Genomic DNA, 22,203 nt, shown 5'->3' with positions numbered 1-22,203 from the left:
TCCGTCTCTAGGCCTGACTCTCAATCCACTGAGCTACCCAGCTGCCCAGCTTTCATTATTGATACAGTTCCTGGTATGTAGCAAGTCCTTAATAAATAATATAATAATATATTCTTGTATATAATAATAAATATGTTATTATATAATAATATATACAACATATTGTATATAATAATAAATAATACACCTAATATATCATTAAAATAGACAATAAATTCAATATATTATATAATAAACAATATACTTTATATATAACAAATAATATATCAATAGACTTAATATATCAGTGTATATAATAAATAATATACTTAATATATTATTAAATACTAATAAATTCAATGTAATATTATATAATAATAAACAATATGCTTAATACATTATATAATAAATAATATATCAATATGTTTAATATATTATTGCATATACTATATTGATATATCTAATATATTGTATATAATAATAAACAATATACTTAACATATTATAATGCAATAATGTATTTAATGTATTATTTCTATATAAAATATTGGAAAAATAAATACATTTAATCATATATAATAATAAATAAATAAGCAAGTTCTTAAGTCATTTTTTCTTTCATTCATTCATTCAATCAATCATTCAGTCATTCGTTCTCTAAATCATTGACTGTTATTCCACACGCCTTCCTAGGGGAGGCACAGCTTGACAATTCATGAGAAAAAAGTGCTGGGGTTTTTAGAGTCTGAGGCTTGGAGTAAGGATAGTTCTGAGTTCAAATCTAGGTTCAGTCACTTATTAGCTGTGCAACCCTGAGCAAGTCACTTCATCTCTGTCTTGATTCTCCTAACTGAAAAATGGGATAACTACAGCATCTACCTCACTTAGCAAAGAGTCTGGCATCTAGAAGGTGGTGCTATGGTCATAACTAACATTTATTGAGTATTTTGCAGGTGTCAGGTGCTGTGTCAGGTGCTTTACAATTATTATCTTATTTGATCCTCCCAACAACCCTGAGAGGAAAGTGTTTTTATTGTCCCCATTTTACTGACGAGGAACCTGAGGCAAAAGGAGGTTATTCCCTTTCCTTTCCTCCTTTTGGTGGAAAATTCAAAGTTAATCATCAGACTGATGTGAGACAGCCTAAAATGCCAATTCCATTTTGAGCTGAATTGAGAGGAAGGCACAGTTTTTGATGGTTAGATGAATATGGAAGTGAGAGTCCTGCTGATCTCAGTCTTAGTCAGACTCCTAGCAGAGTACCATGCTCAGTTCTAGGTGCCAGGTTTTAGGAAGAACATGGATCCGTGCTGGGCATAGCCTTCCAGGCACTTTACTTCATTTGAGTTTCACAACAACCTGCAAGGAAGGGGCTATTATTATCCCCATTTTACAGTTGAGAAAACTGGGGCAGACAGAGGTCCCCCAGGTAGTAGGTATCTGAAGTTACATTTGAACATGGGTCTTCTAGGCTCCAGATTCGGCATAGTCCATTGAAGGACAGAAAACATGTAGCCTGGAGAAGGCTCAGGAGAGATGATAGAGGTCTTCAGGTGTCTGGAATGGTACCCCAGCCAGGTGGCTCAGTGGGTAGAGTGTGAGACACAGACGGGAAGTTCTGGGTTCAAATGGGGCCTCCTTAGGTGTAAAATGGGCAAAATGATACTTGCATCCACTAGGATCATTATTTTGTATTTCCTTCCACAGGTATGTGTTATTTTCACCCAATTGCATGGAAGCTCCACAAAGGCAGGGAGCCTTCTCTTAGCCTATGCCTGGCATACAACAGGCATTTAATAAATGTTTGTTAAATTGAATCATAGCTTTAGACCTAGAAAGAGCCATCCATTATGACCCTTCTCTGTCCTTATTTTATTGATAAATGAGGTCCAGGGACACCCTCCTGCCTAAGGGTTATCAATAAAGGAGATTTTTAACTCACTAGACCCTCCAACTCCAAATCCAGAAATAATCCATAGAAATTGCTTAGTAGACCCTAAGCGCTATATACAGAAATTCTCTCTAAAATCGATCCCTATGTATTTAGCACCTACTATGTGCCAGTCATTGTGCTCTGTAAGCCCTGGGGATACAAGGAAGAGTGTCGGGACTTTCTGCTCTCTGAGAGAATCATGGTCTGGCTCTAGACTGCCCTCTTCCCCACTTGGTGCTGTCATGGAAACCCTGCAGGTCCCAGGCTTCAGCGCCCCAGCAATTTGTGTCACAATGTGAGATCAACAGACTTTCCAGGTCCTGATACACTCCCTCCCATGCAGCATCATGATGCAGGGGCTCACTGGGGAGTACTCCTTCCTCTTTGTCTTTGGTTGCAATATACATACATATATATGTATATATATGTATATACACACATATGCATACACAATACATTTATGGATACGTATATATTTATCTCTAACATATGTAAATGCACATATATGTGTACACATTCACACACATGCACTGACCCACATATTTATATGCACACATGTATATATAGTTGTATGTGCACCTATGTATATATACACATACATATAAAATAGAAATGTATTTATATATGTGTGTGCATGCATGTCAGTTGCAAATTAGATATAATATGCAATAGAAAAATTATATCTAAAATACATTTAAAATGTATGTAATGTGCATAGAATATGTAACATAATATGCAAGTTATGGATAAAACATTCTATGTCATCTATCTATCTATCTATCTATCTATCTATCTATCTATCTATCTATCTATCTATCATCACCTAATTTGCAATCGTGACTTGGCATTGCAGTCATGACATCACAAACTAGGCCTCTTCCCTGAAGACCAATGCAACCTCACTGAACTGCCTAGCATGCAATTTCCCGGAGCTGGTGCATTTCACACAGAGGTGGAGCCCAAGGGTTTTTGTTTGTTTGTTTGTTTGTTTGAAATGGTGACAATTCCCGCCCCCACCCCAACTCAGCCTAGGGCACAGTTTTACATGGCGAAGGTGCCCCGGAGGTGGGGAAGGGGGGCGGAGTATCCGCCCCAAAGTGAGCCCCCTCCCCCTCGCCCCCGCCCCAACCGAGGGAGAGAGGGAGGGGGTCAGCGTGCACATCCCGCTAGCTTCTAACTCCTGGCGCAGCCGCTCCCTTCCTTTGCAGGGGGAGCCCGCGCGCGCCTCCCGGGCCAACGTTCCAAACCCCGCCCGCCCGAGCAGGCAGAGCTGTGCCCAGCGAAGCACGGGCCCCTTCACCCCCGCACGGCGGCGAGCCTCGAGAGCGCGCGCGTGCGCCTCTTGGAACGTCTGGCTGGCGGCGGAGCCGAGCCCAAGCCAGTGCTAGAGCAGGAGCCGAAGGGGCAGGAGCCGGTTTGGGGAGCGGCTGCTTGATCCGCGTGAATAGGGGGGCGGGTTTCCAGCGCAGTACCAGGAGAGTCCCCGGGGTTACAAAAGCCGCAGATCGCCTTAGACTGCGAACTGGGGCCGTTCTACCTTCAAACGGCACCCGAAAAGCCTTTTGGAATTAGTACCCTTATTATTTTTATTTTCAAAAAGCATTATTATTTTTGAATGGAGTTGATCCCGAATCAGGGGGTGACTGCCTGTGCAACAAGATGGGCTTTGCTGTTACCCTTGTGGGGAAGAATAGTCGCTTGATTTTCCATCTCTGGTCCTTCTCGAGCTTAGGAGCCTTTAGACGGTGCATGTAGGGAATAAGCATTAGCAAAGAACTGGGTTTTCATTTTTTTAAAAATAATTATTAGATCTCTGATTGTTACCCCCTTTTCCTTCTCTTGCGGAAGAGGTTTTAAGTCACCCGGTGGTTTCTCCCTTCGCTTTTTTTTTTTTTTTTTAATCACTTCAAAAGGGTTGAAAAAGCACCCCAGTCCCAACCCTACGGGGCTGAGCGAGTAGCAGCCGGAGGCGGCGTGGAATTGAAGCGCTCTCGCTGCTGGTCTGTCCGCCCGAGCTGGGAAAATGGAGGCTGTGATTGAGAAGGAATGCAGTGCTCTGGGAGGGCTCTTCCAGACCATTATCAGCGACATGAAGGTAAGAATTAGGGAGCGGGGCTGGTGGCCAAGCGTTCCCCCCCACTAACTACCCTGCCTACCCCCGCCGGGAGCTCTTCGCTGGAGCAATTGCATCCCCGCCGGGTGACACATCCTTTTATCCTCACACAGAAAGCCCCCTCCACCCCCTAATCCGTCCCATTGCCTTCCTTTCCGCACCTGCACGAGCTCGGGCGAGGTTCTACTCTTTTAAGCTGTTCCCGCCGGACGATGAGTGTAATTGAAAAGGGTGGCCCCTAACCCCCTACGAGGGTTCACCTTCCGAGCCTAGGGGCTGTCTGAATGGGACTGCAGCCGTGCCACCCTTGCCCCACCTCGGATACTTGCGCTCGCTTCCCCCGGCTCCAAGTTTTCCTATTGTCTTTACATTCTGGCACTTGAAAAGGACCAAGTGAGCGCGCGGACTCCTTAGGGGAGGGCAAGGCAGGCAATCACCTGCAAACCGAATCTGTATCCCGGAGGAATGGGAGCTGCTGATTGTGATGGAGGGAGGAGAAGGATAGCTAGCGGGGTGGTGATTGGTGACACTGCCCGGGTCCTACCTACCGAGACCCTGTGGTGGGAGGAATGAAGGGGAAAAAAGCTTGCCATTTTGTCTTTCTTGGAGACAAGCAAATTAGCTGGGTAATTAATCCGTTGTGTGTGTGTGTGTGTGTGTGTGTGTGTGTGTGTGTGTGTGTGTGTGTGTGTGTGTGTGTGTGTGTGCTGTAGGCATTCCTACCCTCACTTTCCCCTTGGGAGTCTTACAAAAGTTCCCAGTGCGACCTTTACTATCCTTCTCCCCAAGGTCTTCTTCCTCTCACACCTCTCCCCCCCACCCCGCTCCAAAAAAAAAAAAAAAAAAAAAAAAAGAAAGAAAGGAGAAAGGGCTTCTCCTTTCCAGGCTGTATGCGAGTGTCTCCAACCCACCCAGCCCCGTTTTTATTTTAAAGAAAGACCGCTCCTAGTCTGATGTAACCACTTTAAAGGTTACCCTGTACATGAAAAGGACTGAAGGACAATATGGTTGGCTCTTTTTTTTTCCCCTGGAAAGGGTGGCCAACCCGAGCTTTTGAGAGCCCTTGAAAGAAGTCTCTTGACAGTCCTCCCTGCTCAACGCCTCCAAATAGAGCCAGCTGCAGAGGGGATGCTTCTAGGCGTTGTGGGTGGGGTGGGATGGGTATTATTATTGTTCGTATTATTATTTCAAATCTGTGTTTAGCGAGTTAGTTCTTTGGCTGTAGTCCACTTTGTTTTGCCTCAACAGCTTTGGGTGGGTCATGTTTAATTAAAAGTAGGGCTCCTGCGGAGAGTAGGCAGGTTTGGAAAGCTCTGCGTGTGCGTGGGTGTGTGTGTATGCTGCGATGCCCCTCTTTGGGGCTCTTGTGCCTTCCCGAGACCAGCTTTTGTCTCCTGAAGAGGAAAGCTTTGGCCAGAGCCCATTTCAGCCGAGTGGACTTCGGCGAGGCCAAAGAGGGTTCTTCCCAACCCCCAGCCTCCACATACACTCAGACACACTCCCCCAGCCCAGCCTTAAAACACACAGGCCTTCCCCCTCTTCCCCCCCCCCCCCCCCAGCACCACCCCACAGGGAGCTTGGGATCCTTTCTCCCCTTATGGTGTCTTTAACCTTGCTCCCCCCCTTTTTTTTTTCTTGCTAAAAGAGAACCCCCAAACCATCTTGTTGGGAATCTGACTTTGCAGGGGGACTCTTGTTTTCAGAGTGGAATCTGCAGAGAGACTCTGCTAGAAATTATTTTAGTTCCAGACTCATAGATAAAAAGAGCTCGGAGGGATTTAATTTAAACCCTTAATTTAATGGATTAAGAAATTAAAGCCTTGAAGTTAAGTGACTTGTCCAAGGTCACACAAGCTGAGATTCCAATTGGAACCCCTTGACTCCAGATCTTTGAATGAGAGGTATTATAATCCCTTCCAAAGGCCACCTCTTTCCTCCCAGTCTTCTTTTGCTCTTTATATTTCTTAAAGTGTTTTTTTGGGGGGTAAAGATTGAGATGGAGTCATGCTCCACTCTGAAATAGGTGAATGTATGTGCCTATGTTTACAAACCCACAAATTTATACACACATACATATATTCAATGCAAACCACCTCGCCCTCTTGCCAAGCCAAATGTATATTTGAGTCAGAGGGATTTTTTAATTACTGGGAAAGGGTTTTGAGTTTTTACTTTGTGAAGTGAGAGCTAGATGGGTGTTTCCAGTCAATGGGTAGTTTTTAGAACCCTCTGCTTCCCTGCCCTAGCCAACCCACCGCAATCTGGGAGTGTTCACATCTGGACTTTTCCCCCTGTCTTTGTTCTTTTTAATCCAGAATCAGGGCTTGGTTCCTCCCATTCACCAGTTCCCATCCAAAATTTCTTATAGGGGAATCTTGTTGGAACATTAGGTGATCTGTAGGGCCAAGCTCCTGTTTATTCTCCTGGAGCATCCTCTGAGGGGATCCTTCCTTGGGGGCTAACGTCCCATTCTTTGCCCCTGCCAGGCTCTTGAGGAACATAAAGAATCCTCTATTTCACTCCCTTTCAGCTGTAGATTTACGGTTTGTGGTCACTGGGCTGTTTCCCTTTTGAATTTAGTAGGTTTTCTCCAACATCCTGTTGGAAGGTGGCACTCAGTTTGAAGGGTCATATAATACTTCCCCCCCACCCTCAGTATAGCATTTAAAAAGCAAGTTACAGTCAAAGTGTGAGATAAACATATACTACCTTGGACTCTGCAGAATTTCATGTTCTCATTTGGAGGAGACTAGAAAGGGGAAGAAAAGGAGAATGATTTCCAAATGTATTTTTTGTAGGAGACCTTTGTAGAGAGAAACACTGAGGATTTTCTTTGAGTATTTCCCCCTCCCCACCAAGATTCTTTCTTGGATTAAAGTTTAATAAATAGTCATTTAAAAGAAAATTTCCAAATTCTTAGTCCTATAGTATAAAATGCTGAAAGTGTATTGTATATATAGACCTATTTACGCTGCATAAAAAATGGTAACAAGAAATTGATTTTTTTGGATCTGTAGCTCAGCCTATTTAATGGCCTGCTTTGTTTTTTTTCTTTTCTTTCTTTTCCTTCCTAGAATGTGTTTATAACACCTCTGATCTCCCTTCTGTTTAGACTTTGAAGGACAAGCATTGCACCCTTGAAGGGCAATAAAAATGATTTCGAACCCACTGTCGGGCAAGTGTGGTAACTCATGATTATAGTATAGATGGATACATTTTTAAAAGAAAAAAATATTAGAAATGCTTTCTGACCTGATAGTCACGGAAGGAAAATCATTAAGCAGTGGCTTCCATAATGTCATCCTTCTCTCCAAAAATGTATGGCAATGTCATTAATAGCACAGGAAGGGAGTAAGTTTCCTCTTTGTAGGATTGAAGTGAATAATTCCAAGGCCATTGCTCTCCATTTGTTCAAAACTGGAGAAACTTGGGGACCAGATCAAGAGAGATTATTTCCCTCTTTTTTTTGTGACGGGATTTCAGTGAAGTCCTGACTGATGAAGAATCACCTATCTCTTACACTTTTGGGGTCTCATCCCTCCTCCTCCATACAATCCAGTGAATTGCCAGGCATTTCACACATGTTCCATAAATACTGGTTTGGCATGAATGAAAAGGCAGTTTTCTTTTTCTCTCCTTTCCTACCTCTGTTGATATCCTGGTCAGTGACTGCTGGATAATGAGATGAGGAAACTACAAATCAGTCTCCACTCTAGGGAAAGGGAAGGGAAAAAGCATTTATATAATATGTGCCAAGCACTTTTAATCAATGTGATCTCATTTGATCTAGGCCAGGTAATTGGTGCCTCAGTTTCTTAAAATGGTCTTTTATGGATGAGCTCAAAGGAGAGAAGAGAGGTGCCGTCCATTGACTGTAGAGCTAAAAGGTATTTATTTTAGTGATGTTCTAGGCCAGTCTTCCTATTTAACAAGGAAGGAAAGGGATGTAAAGAGAGATGAAATACTTTGTCCAAGCTAACCTATAATAAATGGAAGAATTGATATTTTACAGAATTTGAGAGATGGAAGGGATCCCATCACACAGGAGTCCCCCAAATGAAATTTTCTTTGAAAATTACATGGAGCCATACTATAATGGTATGTTACCGCATCTGCCCTACCATGGGGTGGAAATCATTTTTATCCACCTTCAGGGGTGCGAAATGCTTGACCTTCAGAGTCTAAGTAGAATTAGGGATCAGAGGGATTACAAACATAGGAGGAGGAAAGAGAAGGGAAAAGGGGGAAAGGGGAAAAAGCAGGCTAATCATTAGACAGCAGTCCTCGTTCTTAACAACACACAGGACAAATCTCCTTCTCCCTGGCTTGAAGACCTCAAGGACGGGGAACTCTTGGCACCTTTCCAGGCGGCCTCCTCCACTTTTGACATCTCTGGTTGGGATTTTACCTGAAATGAAGCCTATGTTGGAATCTTCCCTCCTGGGTCTGCCCTTTGGGACCAAACAAGAAAAGTCTAATCCCTCTGTGGGACAGCCCTGGAGGACAGCTCTCTCTCCTCCCTCTCTTCTCTTCTCTTCTTCCCCAGCTCCCACCGTCCCAGGCCTTTTGCCTCCCAGGTCAGCGTTTCCCAGGTGGAGCTCATTCTCTTGCTCAGTGACAGGAGGGAGGGTGGCTTATGGGACATCATGTCAGATGTGGGGAGAACCCTTAAAGAGGAATAGTGGGTGCCCTAGCACCTAGATGTCTGTCATGGAGGCTTGAGGTCTTGGATTGAGATGCGGAAGGGACTTCAGAATACGAGGTGTTAGGACATGAGAGTGTTCGAGCTAGGATGAACTCTAGCCATCGTCTTCTCATCCAGCTCTTCGTTTTACAGAGTTAGCTAAGAGGGGAAGCGGACAGAGGCCTGGAAGCAGAGACCCCCGAGTCTCAAATCCGGATTAGTGTCTCACCTGGGACAGGTTAACTTCTGTCTGCTTTAGTTTCCTCATCTGTAAGATGGGGATAACAATAGCACCAACTTCACATTAAAAGATAAATTCATTTGAATGATTTAATGATTTAATCAAATTGAATGATAAAATGAGATAATATTTATAAAGTGCTTTGCAAATCTTAAAGAATTATATGAATCCTAGTTATTATTATTGTTGTTATTATTACTAGCTGTCTGACCTTGGACAAGCTACTTAACTTCAGTCTGCTTTAATTTCCTCATCTGTAAAATGGGGATAAATAATTGTATATAGTTCACAGGGTTGTTGTGAGGATAAAATGAGATAATATGTGTGAAGTGCTTTGCAAATCTTAAAGTGTTATATGAATTTTAGTTATTATTATTGCTATTACTAGTTATCTGACCCTGGACAAGTTACTTAACTTGCCTGCCTTAGACTCCTTATCTGTAAAATGAGGAGAAATAATAGCATATAGTTCATAGGGTTGTTGTGAGGATAAAACAAGATAATATTTGAAAAGTGCTTTGCAAAGCTTAAAGTGTTATATGAAACTTAGTTATTATTGTTGCTGTTATTCCGAGCTCTATGACCCTGGACAAGTTACTTAACTTCTGTCTGCCTTAGCTTCTTCATCTATAAAATGAGGATAATAATAGCACATATTTCTTAGGGTTGTTGTGAGGATGAAATGAGAATACATATATACATACATACATACATACAAACATGTATATATAACCCTTACCTTCCATCTTAGAATCAATACTATATATTGGTTTCAAGGCAGAAGAGTGGTAAGGGCAGGGCAATAGGGGGTAAGTGACTTGCCCAGGGTCACCCATCTAGGAAGTGTCTGAGACCAGTTTTGAACCTAGGACCTCCTGTTTGTTTCTAGATCTGGCTCTCAATCCACTGAGCCACCCAGCTGCCCCCAAGAAAATATTTTTTAAAGTTATTTGCCAAACAAAATGATATATCAGTGATAATAATAATTATTATTATTATGACTAGCTTTATAATCTTGGAAAAGCTCGCTTTCTTAGTTTTCTCATCTGTAAAATAAAAATAATTCTTGCTGGACAGGGTTGTTGTGAGAATATTACTATTACAGATGAGGAAATAACTCCAAATGAGAGACTATCTGAATATATCAAACACATTTGTTTTTTAGTTTTTAGTAAAATGGGAAAGCAAAAAAAAAAAATGGATCATATTCAGGCAGCTGTTAGGTAGGAATGGTGGGGGTCATCTTTCAGTTGAACTCTAGGTTGCTAACCTGGTTGATGTTTTTCTTCCTTCAATTATTAATTTGTCTTTTAAAAAAAAGGTGCTCTGGGTTAGGGGGTGGGGAGGATTTACCAAAATCAGATGCTTTCATCACACTCATTGCTCAAGAAAAAGCATGTCATGTCAGAAGCCAAACTGTTCCTGTTGAAATGAGAACTTTGTACAAGGTTAGGGTGTTGTGTCTGGTGGTTATATAAAGTGGCTAAGGTGTGGTTTGATGTATTTTTCCTAAAAGTCTCCACACCAACCACCTCTCCATTTAGACAGGGTGTCAAGTTTCCAAGAGCGAGTACCTGCAAGCGAGCAGAATAGATTTCCTTGTTGGGTTCCTCACCAGCTCCTTTCTTTCCTCCAACATCCCCTTCCTAAAATTCTGACTGGAGTGAGAACGAGTAAAGGACCATTCTCTAAAACTCCTCTGGCAGCATCTTGTGACAGTCTCTCTTGTCACAAGTTGGGATGGAGGAGGAATTGCCCAAAGTCCCTGGAGATCTCACAGCCTTGTTCCTTGCATTTCCAAAGGAAACAAGCATTTATTCAGTGCCTGCTATGGGTTAAGCACTTTCCAAATAGGATCTTATTTGCTCTTTGAAATAACCTTTCCAGGTCGGTATTATTATTATCTCCATTTGACAGTTAAAGGCAGTGGAGGTAAAGAGGCTTAGTGACTTGTCCACGGTCACCCAGCTAGGAAGGATTAGAGACTGGATTTAAACTCAGATCTTCCCCACTCTAGGGCCAGCACTTGCCACAAATTCCATGTGATTCTTTTTTTCCTTTTCTAGTTCTTAATTTTTTTTAATTGGTTAATTAAGAAAATTTTTCCATCGTTACATGATTCATGTTCTTTCCCTCCCCTCTCCTGTAGCCAACACACAATTCCACTGGGTTTTACATGTGTCATTGATCAAGACCTATTTCCATAGTATTGCTATTTGCATTAGGGTGAACGTTTAGAGTCTACATCCCCAATCCTATCCCCATCAACCCATGTGATCAAACAGTTGTTTTTTTTCTGTGTTTCTGCTCCCACAGTTCTTTCTTTGGATCCAGTTCTTAATTTTAACACCAAATCTTTTCTTAAATTGTCACTAAAAAAAAAAAAAAAAAGCAGAGGATGGATGAAGCCTCAGGAGACCATGGCGTGTAGGCAGCCTGGCCTGTATGAAACTGATCAGTGATGACTGGAGGACAGACTCTTGTAAATTCCCTGTACTGGGCCTGCCCAGTGTTGGTGTTTCCCATAGCAAATGGTGTGTGTTTGACCAGACTTTTACAGCTTCCTAAGGTTTGGCCAGTGGGGGAGGAAGGCAGCCAGGGCAAAAGGCCATAAAACTAATAGCAGGGAACCATGGAGGGGTTTATGGTTGAAGAGCATGTGTTTGGGTAGCTTTAAAGTGGTTTAGGATTTATGCTTGTAAGAGCTGTGCCATCTTTGGTGTGGTAAAGCCTGGGAAGGAGCATCTACCTATCAGCTCTGTGGGTCAGAGTTTCACAAACAGATTCTTAATGATTACTAAGCTGTCAGGTAGCTCACATGAAGAAGGATATCCTTGTGACCAATTTTTCCATCCTCTGATCATTTCATAGACCTTTCATGACTACTATTAGGTGTCTCCTTAAAGACTTAACTCAAGAATCATCTTCTACAACAAGGGTTCTTAAACTGGATTTTTTTTTTTTTGAGTCTTGTACCCTTTTGGCAAATCTGGTGGACCTCTTAGAATAATGTTTATAAATAGGGGGCAGCTGGGTAGCTCAGTGGATTGAGAGCCAGGCCTAGAGACAGGAGGTCCTAGGTTCAAATTTGGCTTCAGACACTTCCTAGCTGTGTGACCCTGGGCAAGTCACTTAACCCCCATTGCTTATCCCTTACCATTCTTCTGCTTGGAGCCAATACACAGTATTGATTCTAAGGCAGAAGGTAAGAGTATATATATATATATTTTTTTTTCCCCTTCTCATTTCATCTTGTCAGAAGGTAAGAGTTTTTAAAAAAATAATAATAATGCTTATAAATACCTTAAGTTAAATACATAGGATGACAAAGGAAACTAATTTTATTGAAAGTTATTTAAAATACATTAAAATTGTTTTATAACTTTGAATTAAATTATAATATATACCAGTGATGGGCAACCTTTTGATCCTGGTGTGTCAAAATTCGCTAAAAAAACAAGCATAACTTGGGTGGCGTGTCACTTTGAGAAAAAAAAAACATAATTTTGCAATATTTGTAGTTTAAATAACAAAAATGTATAATTATAATATATAACTGTATTTAATAAACCAAAATAGGTAAATTAATATAGGTAGAATTGTTATCTATAGTGCACAGCGTGTCTACACCACTACAGCAAATGCTTCAGCCTTGACATGTGACCCCGTACTTTTCTGTATGTGTCTGTGTGTCATCAAAAGTGGCTGCGTGTCAGTGCTGACATGTGTGTCATAGGTTTGCCATCACCAATATATACTATTAAGATATATTAAAATATTTAAAAAAATAAATTAATGGATCCTTTTTCTCTGTAAGAAGTTATTCTTTTCTTTATCCCTTCAACTGCTAAATTCTTTCCTCTCAAATGAACTTGTAATAGTTCTCTTTATGTACTTATTATATATATCCTGGTTATTTCCCCAGTTAGAATATAAGCACCTTGAGGACAGGGATTTCATCATTTATTAGAAGCAGCTAAATGGCGTAGTGGATTAATAAGAGTGCTGGTCTTGGAGGCAGGAAGAGCTGAATTCAAATTATGCTCCAGACGCTTCCTAGCTGTGTGAACCTGGACAAGTCAGAATCTCAGTTTGCCTCAGTTTCTTTATCTCTAAAATAGAGATGATAATAAACAAAAAAAAAATCTATTTATTTATTCGTTCATTCATTCATTCATTTATTTATTCATTCATTCATTCATTTATTTATTTATTAGCATGAGTACCTCGAAGGATTTGTTGTAAGAATCAAATGAATGCAATTTTCAAAGCATTTAGCACAGTTCCTGGTGTAGAATAAGTGATATATAAGTGATAATAAGTGATTTAAATGCTAGCTATTACTAATATTATTGTCATTGATATTTAAAATACTAACTATTATTGTTGTTGTTGTTGATGTGGTAGTAATAGGGTTTTTTTTTTCTTTTTTAAAACCCTTCTACCTTAGAATCATACTGTGATTGGTTCTAAGGCAGAAGGGTGGTAAGGGCCAGGCAATAGGGGTTAAGTGACTTGCCCAGGGTCACTCAGCTAGGAAGTGTCTGAGGCCAGATTTGAACCCAGGAACTCCCATCTCTAGGCCTGGCTCCCAATCCACTGAGCTACCCAGCTGCCCCCTAGTAGTAGTAGTTTTAGAAGTAGTAGCAGTAGTAGTTGTAGTAGAAGAAGAAGTGGTAGTATCCTGGCACTTAGGACCTGCTGGCTGATTAATCATCTCATTTGTATTATATATCTTTCTATGCAGTACAATAACTCACATTTGAGATTCTTGCGTATCGAGAGTTGAGTGGTACTTGAGAGGCCAATGAATCCACCCCCTTCATTTTAGGATCATGGATTTAGATTTCTAAACAACCTTGGAAGCCATCTAGTCAAATCACCCTATTTAGCATGACATATATAAAACCAGATAGTCTCTTAGGGGCTAGTGAGGCTATTCTTGCCATTTGACAGATGAGAAAATTGAGGCCCAGCAAGGTTACATGTAATGTCCAAGGTCATAAAGGTAGTAAGTATCAGAGGTGGGATTTGAATCCTGGCCTTTTGACTCCCGAACCATGATTCTGTGTTTTGGGCCCCCTTCCCTCTTCTGAAGTGATTTAAGGTTCATAAACCTGTGAGCTAGCCTGCTTGCATGTTTTACCATCCCCAACTAAATTATTTAGTTTTTGAGGGCAAAGACTGCAAACTTTTTCTTTGCCTCTTACCCAGCTCCTAGTAAAGTACATTAATAATGATAGTCGGCATTTATTTAGCCCGGCTGATCCGAGGCACCTCGAGCATATTCCCTCCCATGGATCTTGACCAAAGCTCTGGCTCCTTGCTTAGATGCCCCAGTTGAGCAAGTCAGAGATGCCTCTGATCCCCTTTGATGCCTTTATAGAGTTCTTTACTAGTTTACAAAGTACTTGACATGCATTATCTTACAGGAGCTTCACAAGGAACCAGTGATGCGAAGGTCATCAAATAGTATCATCCTCCTTTTACAGATGAGTAAACAAAATTCAGAGATTACATTACTTGCCCAAAGTGATACATAGCCACTAAGTAGCAGAGCTGGGACACCGACCTTTGTCTTTTTTTTTTTTTTTTTTTTTTTTTTTTTTTTTTTTAAACCCTTACCTTCCGTCTTGGAGTCAATACTGTGTACTGGCTCCAAGGCAGAAGAGTGGTAAGGGTAGGCAATGAGGGTCAAGTGACTTGCCCAGGGTCACACAGCTGGGAAGTGTCTGAGGCCAGATTTGAACCTAGGACCTCCCGTCTCTAGGCCTGGCTCTCAATCCACTGAGCTACCCAGCTGCCCCCACCGACCTTTGTCTTTTGATAGCACAGACTCGGCTCTTTCCTAGTATTCAGGAGGTCAGAAATGTTGAGTTATTTAATTTCTTCCAACGGAAAATGATTTAATTTATTATTATTAATTAATTAATTTTTAATTAAACAATTTAATTCAGACCTGCAGATTGTAATTCTGATAAGACATAATTGTCTTTACTAATGTAGAGACAGCAGGGTGAACGCTTGGTAGTTGGGCATTAAGGAAGCCAGTGGTTGGATGGTTAAGGCAGATGAGACCAATGGGCAGAATCTCAGATTTAGAGGTATAGAAGACCTAGATTTGCTGTACTGGACTTCCATGTCATCCTGTGGCCTCAGACAAATCACTAAATGTCTCTGTGCCTCAGTTTCTTCATCTGTTAAATGAAAGGGTTGATCTTGATGATTTCTGAAGTTCCTTCTGTAATAATTAAAATTATGAGGCTGCTAGTAGCTTAATAACTTTATTAAATTAAAGAAGTAATAGTAAAGAGAGGGAAAGGTAGGAAAGAGGAAGAGAGGTATTTAGCTTGCTAATCTATTGGCCACCGTGATGGATTGAAGCTAATCTCTGACAATGGTTCCTTCAGCTTCCGCGCTCCAGCCAGAGGACCCCCATCTTTCTCCATTTATAAGCTCTTTTCTCCACCCACTAGCTCTCACACGTCACATCTCAGGAACCAACCATAGTTACTCAATTTGCCTGGACCACCCAGAAGGGCAGTGCCTGTGGAAATCAGTTTCCTGCCTCCTTGGTTCTTTAACTTCCTTTCTCTGAGGGCTTATCTACGCCTGAATTTTACTCAGTGGTCTTTGAGAGATGGCATTAAAAAAAAAGGGACATAATGGAGAGAGAAATTCTCTTCCTGCACTTTCAACTTTAAGTCGAGCCCCTCTGAGCCTCAGTTTAGCTTGAGACCATCCAGTATTTCAAATAGATGTATGGAAACACATAGATATGTATTGTGTAATTAGAAATTTTGTACCCTGAATTACATTACCCAGAATCCTTTTCCCTTCCACCATGTTGCGTCCTCACGTGTTGTTTATAAGTTTGCTGTAAGCCCACCTGCTCGCTCTCTTCTCCCACTTGTGCGGTCTGGGAAGCTTGTCTTTGCTAAGGCTATCATTTTCCTCTACTTCAAGTTATTATTAATAAAGCTTATAAAAATATGGCACTTGGAGTATTGGATATTAATTTTTGTTATTGTTCATTTTTTTTTAAACCCTTGTACTTCGGTGCATTGTCTCATAGGTGGAAGATTGGTAAGGGTGGGCAATGGGGGTCAAGTGACCTGACCAGGGTCACACAGCTGGGAGGTGTCTGAGGCCGGGTTTGAACCCAGGACCTCCTGTCTCTAGGCCTGACTCTCACTCCACTGAGCTACCCAGCTGCCCCTTGGATATTAATTTTTAATCTTACTTATGTACTTATAAATGCCCACCAAACTTTTCATACTAACACATAGTCATTCTCTGAGGAATTTCTCCCTGTCTCTTATCTTTGCCAGAGAGATATTTTTGTTAGAAAATGCCCCAAAGTTCTCCCTTTCCCAGGATTCTCTAGTGTTCGGACTGTATGAGCAGAAGTGTGAGGACTCTGTTCTGCACACGAGCGATGGATGCTGTGAGCAAAGCCAAGGATATGGAGTTTGATGAGAACAGGATGGAAAGGGCTGGTTAGGCCAGGAGTTGTGTGGGAGAAGGTTATGGGTTTAGAAGCCAGTGGTACCGATGAATAGAATTCTTAAAGAAATAGGGAGTCTATGGGGCAGCTAGGTAGAACAGTGGATAGAGATCAGTGTCTGGAGTAGGGAGGGCCTGGGTTCAAATGTGGCCTCACACTATCTATGTGACTCTGGGCAAGTCACTTAACCTGATTTTCTAGCCCTTGCTGCACTTCTGTCTTAGAATTAATTGAAAGGAAAATGTTTATTAAAAAAGGGGGGGGTGGGGCAGCTGAGTAGCTCAGTGGATTGAGAGCCAGGCCTAGAGACGGGAGGTCCTAGGTTCAAATCCGGCCTCAGACACTTCCCAGCTGTGTGACCCTGGGCAAGTCACTTGACCCCCATTGCCTACCCTTACCACTCTTCCACCTATCAGTCAATACACAGAAGTTAAGGGTTTAAAATACAAAAAAAAAAAAAAAAAAAAAAAAAAAAAAAAAAAAAAAAAGGGGGGGGTGGGGGGGGGTATATATATATTTTTTTACTTTTTTTTTTTTTAAATATTTTTAAACCCTTAACTTCTGTGTATTAGTTCCTTGGTGGAAGAGTGGTAAGGGTAGGCAATGGGGGTCAAGTGACTTGCCCAGGGTCACACAGCTGGGAAAGTGTCTGAGGCCAGATTTGAACCTGGGACCTCCCGTCTCTAGGCCTGGCTCTCAATCCACTGAGCTACCCAGCTGCCCCGGGGGGGTGGGGTATATTTTTGAAAACTCTTGAGGGGATTTTTGAGGAGGAGGGGAGAGAAGGATTAGTTAATAGTGGACAATTAATTAGAGGAGATTCCCTTTATTTCCAAGATCTCTGAAGGATCTATAACAGGGATGGCGAACCTTTTAGAGACGAGTGCCCAAACTGCCACATGTGAGCCCCTCCCCCCCTTTACCCCAGACAGAGGAGAGAGGAAACGTTCCCATTAGGCTGCTGGGCAGAGGGGCGGGTCATGTGAGAAATGTCCTCATGGAGAGGGGGAGGGGAGCATCCCTCCCTTCCGGCACACATGCCATAGGTTTGCCAACACTGGTCTATAAGAGCTCTGCTTCTCCCACTCATTTATCTCTGAAGCTGTAGAGAGCATAGTCAGAGGGACCCTCAGGGTGTAGTTTTCTCTTTCCTCTACCTTAGGAAAACCTTTAAAAAAATTTTTTTTTAAGATAAGTAGGCCAAATATTCCTGGTTTACATTGGTACCCATTGTGGCTGTTAACAGTCTGCTTTTCTCTTTCTTCTAATTATGTGAATTAAATAAGTTCACCCAAAGTTCACATGACTACAAAGAGAACTGGTTGCCTTACCTTGAACTCTGTGCTTTTTGTGTCCAGACCTAGAAAATTAAAAAATAAAAAAGCTTTCGGTATTTAATTTTGACACGGTCAAAGTTGAGTCAGAAGGCCCATTAGAGGGACCTGTGCTCTTAGATGGCATTGCCAAAAAAAAGAGAGAGAGAGAGAGAAATTCTTCCTGCGTTGAAACTTGGCATCTGAGTTCTTGGTTAGATTTTCAAAGTGCTTTTCCACCCCCTTCTCTCCCTTTTCTGTTAGTGAGTAGAAAATCAATTGAGTGCCTTTTGAATCATGCTTTCTATCTCTGAATTTGGAAAGCACTTTAAAGAAGTATTAGGTAGATTAGAATCACCTTTATCTATCAAGCAGCTGGGGATTGAGGAGTTTGAACAAGATTGCTTTCTTTGTCCACGTCTGCTATTTCTTTCTCCCCTGGAGGAGCACTTTAGTGATCTGGGGAGGAAGATGGACAAGGGCCCCTTGGTCTCTGCTTAGAGAGGGTGAGGTGTCTGGCTAGGATAGACCCTTATTCTTAGTTTACCTACTCTCATTTCTTTGTATTCTAGCTAGCATCTATGAGGACAGTGCTGCTTAATTACTAGCAGTGCTGCCTGCCAGTGTGCTCATTTGTCATTGCTCTGACAACTATAGTGGAAAGATAACTTTGAAAGACTGATCCACACTGCTTAACTCCAGACATGCCCCCTACCCACCTCCTGATAGAGAGCTGATACTCTCACAGTGCACACTGAGACTATTTTTGGACTTGGCCAGTTGGGGGGAATTTGTTTTGCTTGATGATACATATTTGTCAAAGGGGCTTTGTGTTTCTTGCTTTCTCATTGTTGGGGCTGAGGAAGAGGAGGTAGGAGGGAGAGAATATAAATCTTAAAGTGAATGAAAAAATATGGTCTTTGACACAATTCAAGTAGTCTCCCTCCCCCCACAATAAGTATTATTTTTAGAACTTATAATTGTAGAAGCTGGGTGGGCAGTGCAAAAGTTTTAAGTTTTCCTAGCTGAATAAATCCTCTTTATGCTCAGTGCAACATTTACTTGTAGCCAGGGTTTATTTGCATTTGCTTTTCTCTGTTTGCAAACTATTTCTGTATGTAAAGAGAAAGTGGGTATGATGATGTCACTGGGCATTGATAAATTTGTTTTAATGCTTATTATGGAAGAGGTGGTGTTAGAGGCAAAGGCTCTGGGCTAGTGAATGACCACCCTTCTCTGCTTATCTGTGTGTCTCCTCTTTGCCATTCCAGAGGCCACCACCCTAGTGTAGGACTCTTACCTTTGATTTGGTCTGTTAAAAGATAGATGGCTTCTTGGCTGGTCTCTGGACGGCCAATCTGATCATGCTTCGTATTGATCGTGACTTTTCCTCCTCGTTAGTCTGACATTAAAGGCCCTCTGTTCTCTATTACCAACATATCTTTCAATAATATTATCTACCATTGCTCTCCTTCTCAAACTTATCCATATATTCCAGCCAAACCTGGCTAATTTTTATTAACTTAAGTATGCCTGGCATTTCCCTCTTAAGATTGACTTTTTCTATTTTCTCTGCCTAGAAGAACCCTAAGGTAGCTGCTCGAGGCCCCATCTGCCAAGATCTTCTAGATCAAATAATTTATTCTCCATGAAAGTCTTCCTTTCTACCCTCATCCCTCCTCTAAAACAGAAAGGATCATTCTCTCTTTTTTGAGCTTCCATTTAACTTTGGCTTTCTGTTTGGAGTATATTTTGTTCTTCTTTGTATTATAGTCATTTGAATGCATATTTTACCCTTATCATAACTCTAGATATGGAAGCTGTCTAGTTCCATTGTGCTGCCCTTTCCTACCTCCCCCTGCTTAAAGATAAAGAAATTGAGGTGTAAGGATGGCCAAGTGCTTTGTCCAGAGTCACACAGATAGTAAGTATCAGAGATGGAATTTGACCCCAGTTCCAATGCTTTTTCCATCATACCATACTGCCTCAGTTATGAGTCCCTTCAGAATAGGGTTCACATATAAGGAGCAGTAAAGATGATAATAATAAAAATGAAATTTAAATGATGTGCTTTCCTTAAAACAATTTTGTAAGGAAAGTGGTGAAAGAAATAGCTCCATCCTTTAACAACAACAACAAAAAACTGAGGCCATGTGCTATAAGAACACCATCTTCTCCCCTCTTCTTCAGCATATCACTCAGGCATCTTCTCCCACTTTCTTCATCTTCTTTCCTATCTGACTTAAAGAGGCGACCCTTCTTGCCACGAGACCAGCCCCTTTATATATTCTTTAGATCACCCCTTTTCTAGCAGACTGACCCCGCTATCATTTCTTCTCTCTCCCCTTTAATATCTCCTTGTCTACTGGCTCCTTCCCAGCTGTCTACACGTACCCCCATTTCTCCATCATCCTTAAAAAGCCATCACTTGAGCTTGCCATCCCTTGGAACCATCATCCTTTATCTCTTATCCTTGAAAAAGCCTGTTTGTATAAAAGTATCACCAATTTTCCCCTCCTTAGCTTGCTTCTAAGACCTTTTGCTCTCAAGCTTTGGACCTCATCAATCGATTGAAACTGCTTTCCCCCAACATTTCCATTTATTTCCTAATTATTAAATTTTAAATTTAATTTTTTGTCTAATAGGCTATTCTTTGACACTGTTAATTACCTCCTTCTCCTGGATAACTATCTCTAGATTTTCTTGACATTACTTTTCCCTGGTTCTCTTCTTAGCTGGTTGACAGCAACTCAGACTCTTATGCCCAGTTCTTCATCTTAATCATACTCACTAACCAAGAGTGTTCCCCAAGGCTCTTCCCCCCCAGCCATCTTCTCTTTTCCCTCCATGTTGTATCATTTTGATGATCTTGGGAGCTCCAGAGGGCTGTTGTTGTTATGCAGGTGATTCTCAGCCCACTCTTCTAAGACCCAGGCTCAGGTCACCCATTGCCTTTTTAGACATCTCAAATTCAGTAAATCCAAATGGAACTGGTTATTGTCTCCCCTCCACTTTTCCCTCTTTTGAATTTTCCTGTTACTGTTGTTACCACCATCTATCCTCCAGGTTATCCAGGCTTACAGCGATGGGTTTAACTAGTTTCCTCCTTCCCATTCCTTCCTCATGTCCAACCTTTAGGTCTGATTTGTGTTTTTTGGGCTTAATAACACTTCTTCTATACGTTCCTGGCACCCCACTCTGAGTTCAAGCCCTCATCACCTGTTTTCGCCTTTCTTTATGGGTCTAGCACTTTAACACAGTGACCTGCATGTAGTAAGCACTCAATAAAGGCTTATGGGCAACTTATTTTACATATGAGGAATTAACTGGGGATTCAGAGAGATGAAGTGACTTGACTAGAGTTAAACACCCTGTAAATGCCATCTGAAACCGTGTCTTTAATCTTCAAACTCTCCAAAATCATAGTAGGGTCTTCTATGTCATAAGTAGACTTAATAATAAGAATAAGCATAGACTATTTAGAACCATCAAAAAGTCTTTAATTTATGTTTTTCTTTTCAATTACAGAGATAGAGGTAGTAGGTACATTTCTCCATATTTTTATCTATAATTTTTATCTATAATTTAATTTTATTTATACTATGTTTTAATACTATTATATTTACATTTGTTTTATATATTAATTATAAACTAATAATTATAACATAGTAAATAAATATAAAACGCATACCCTATCTTTTCTGTTGAGTCTCCAGGAGATAGAATGCTAGACGGGGTTTATGAAAGCCTTGGTTCAAATCCTGCCTCTGATATTTCCAAGCCAGTTCTATCACTTGTAAAAAACTTGTAAAAAACTTGTAAAAAATATGTCCCCATTTTACAAGTGATAGAACTGGCTTTACAAGTGATAGAACACATATATATCCCCTTTTTACAAGTACTATATTTATAAGAAATATATATATATATATTTATATATATATTACTAATCTCATTGAGTTGTAGGGAGGCTCAAGTGAAATAATGCATATTATATATATTTAAAACTTTTAAAAGAACTCTGTCAGGATTAGTAAAATGCACTTAAGTTCTTTGTACCTCATTGAGTGAGAGAAATGGGAAGAATGTATAGATTCTCCTTCCTATCTGATGGAAAAATATAACCTTCCCCCATCCCTGCCCAATTTGGTCTAATTAGTCCTGTAACCTCCTGAGAGAGGAGACAGTGAATAGGGATGCCAGAATGACTCCTGGATTATTTCTTCTGCTGATCTGAGTTTTGTATTCAAGCTCCTACTTGTTTTGGCCAGCCTTGTTTAATGCAGCTGAGCAGAGGTCATTAAGGAAGTCTTTGAATTTATTTCAATGACTATTCATTGTTTTAAAGTGTCTGTTTACTAAACATGGAGCCTACTTTGGGTTGGCCCAAAGGTAGAACAGGATGTGATCCCTGTGAGTCTAAGGGGGGGGGGG

At 41.1% G+C, this 22,203-nt stretch overlaps 1 protein-coding gene across 12 annotated transcripts in view; it reads left to right on the top strand.

The window, feature by feature from the left end:
* Positions 1-3,314: 3,314 nt before the first annotated feature.
* MTSS1 (MTSS I-BAR domain containing 1) overlaps positions 3,315-22,203 on the top strand; it is a 250,052-nt gene continuing 231,163 nt past the window's right edge. For all 12 annotated transcript variants that reach the window (XM_044669124.1, XM_044669075.1, XM_044669103.1 and 9 more), the window contains exon 1: positions 3,315-4,006. In XM_044669124.1, the coding sequence (XP_044525059.1) occupies positions 3,935-4,006 (72 nt within the window). In that variant the 5' untranslated portion in view covers positions 3,315-3,934. The remainder of the gene's footprint in view (positions 4,007-22,203) is intronic.

Source organism: Gracilinanus agilis, chromosome 1 (genome assembly GCF_016433145.1).
Source record: "Gracilinanus agilis isolate LMUSP501 chromosome 1, AgileGrace, whole genome shotgun sequence".
In the NCBI taxonomy this organism is placed as follows: domain Eukaryota; kingdom Metazoa; phylum Chordata; class Mammalia; order Didelphimorphia; family Didelphidae; genus Gracilinanus; species Gracilinanus agilis.
The sequence above is the reverse complement of the archived record's forward strand: the minus strand, read 5'-3'. Positions and strand labels throughout refer to the sequence as shown.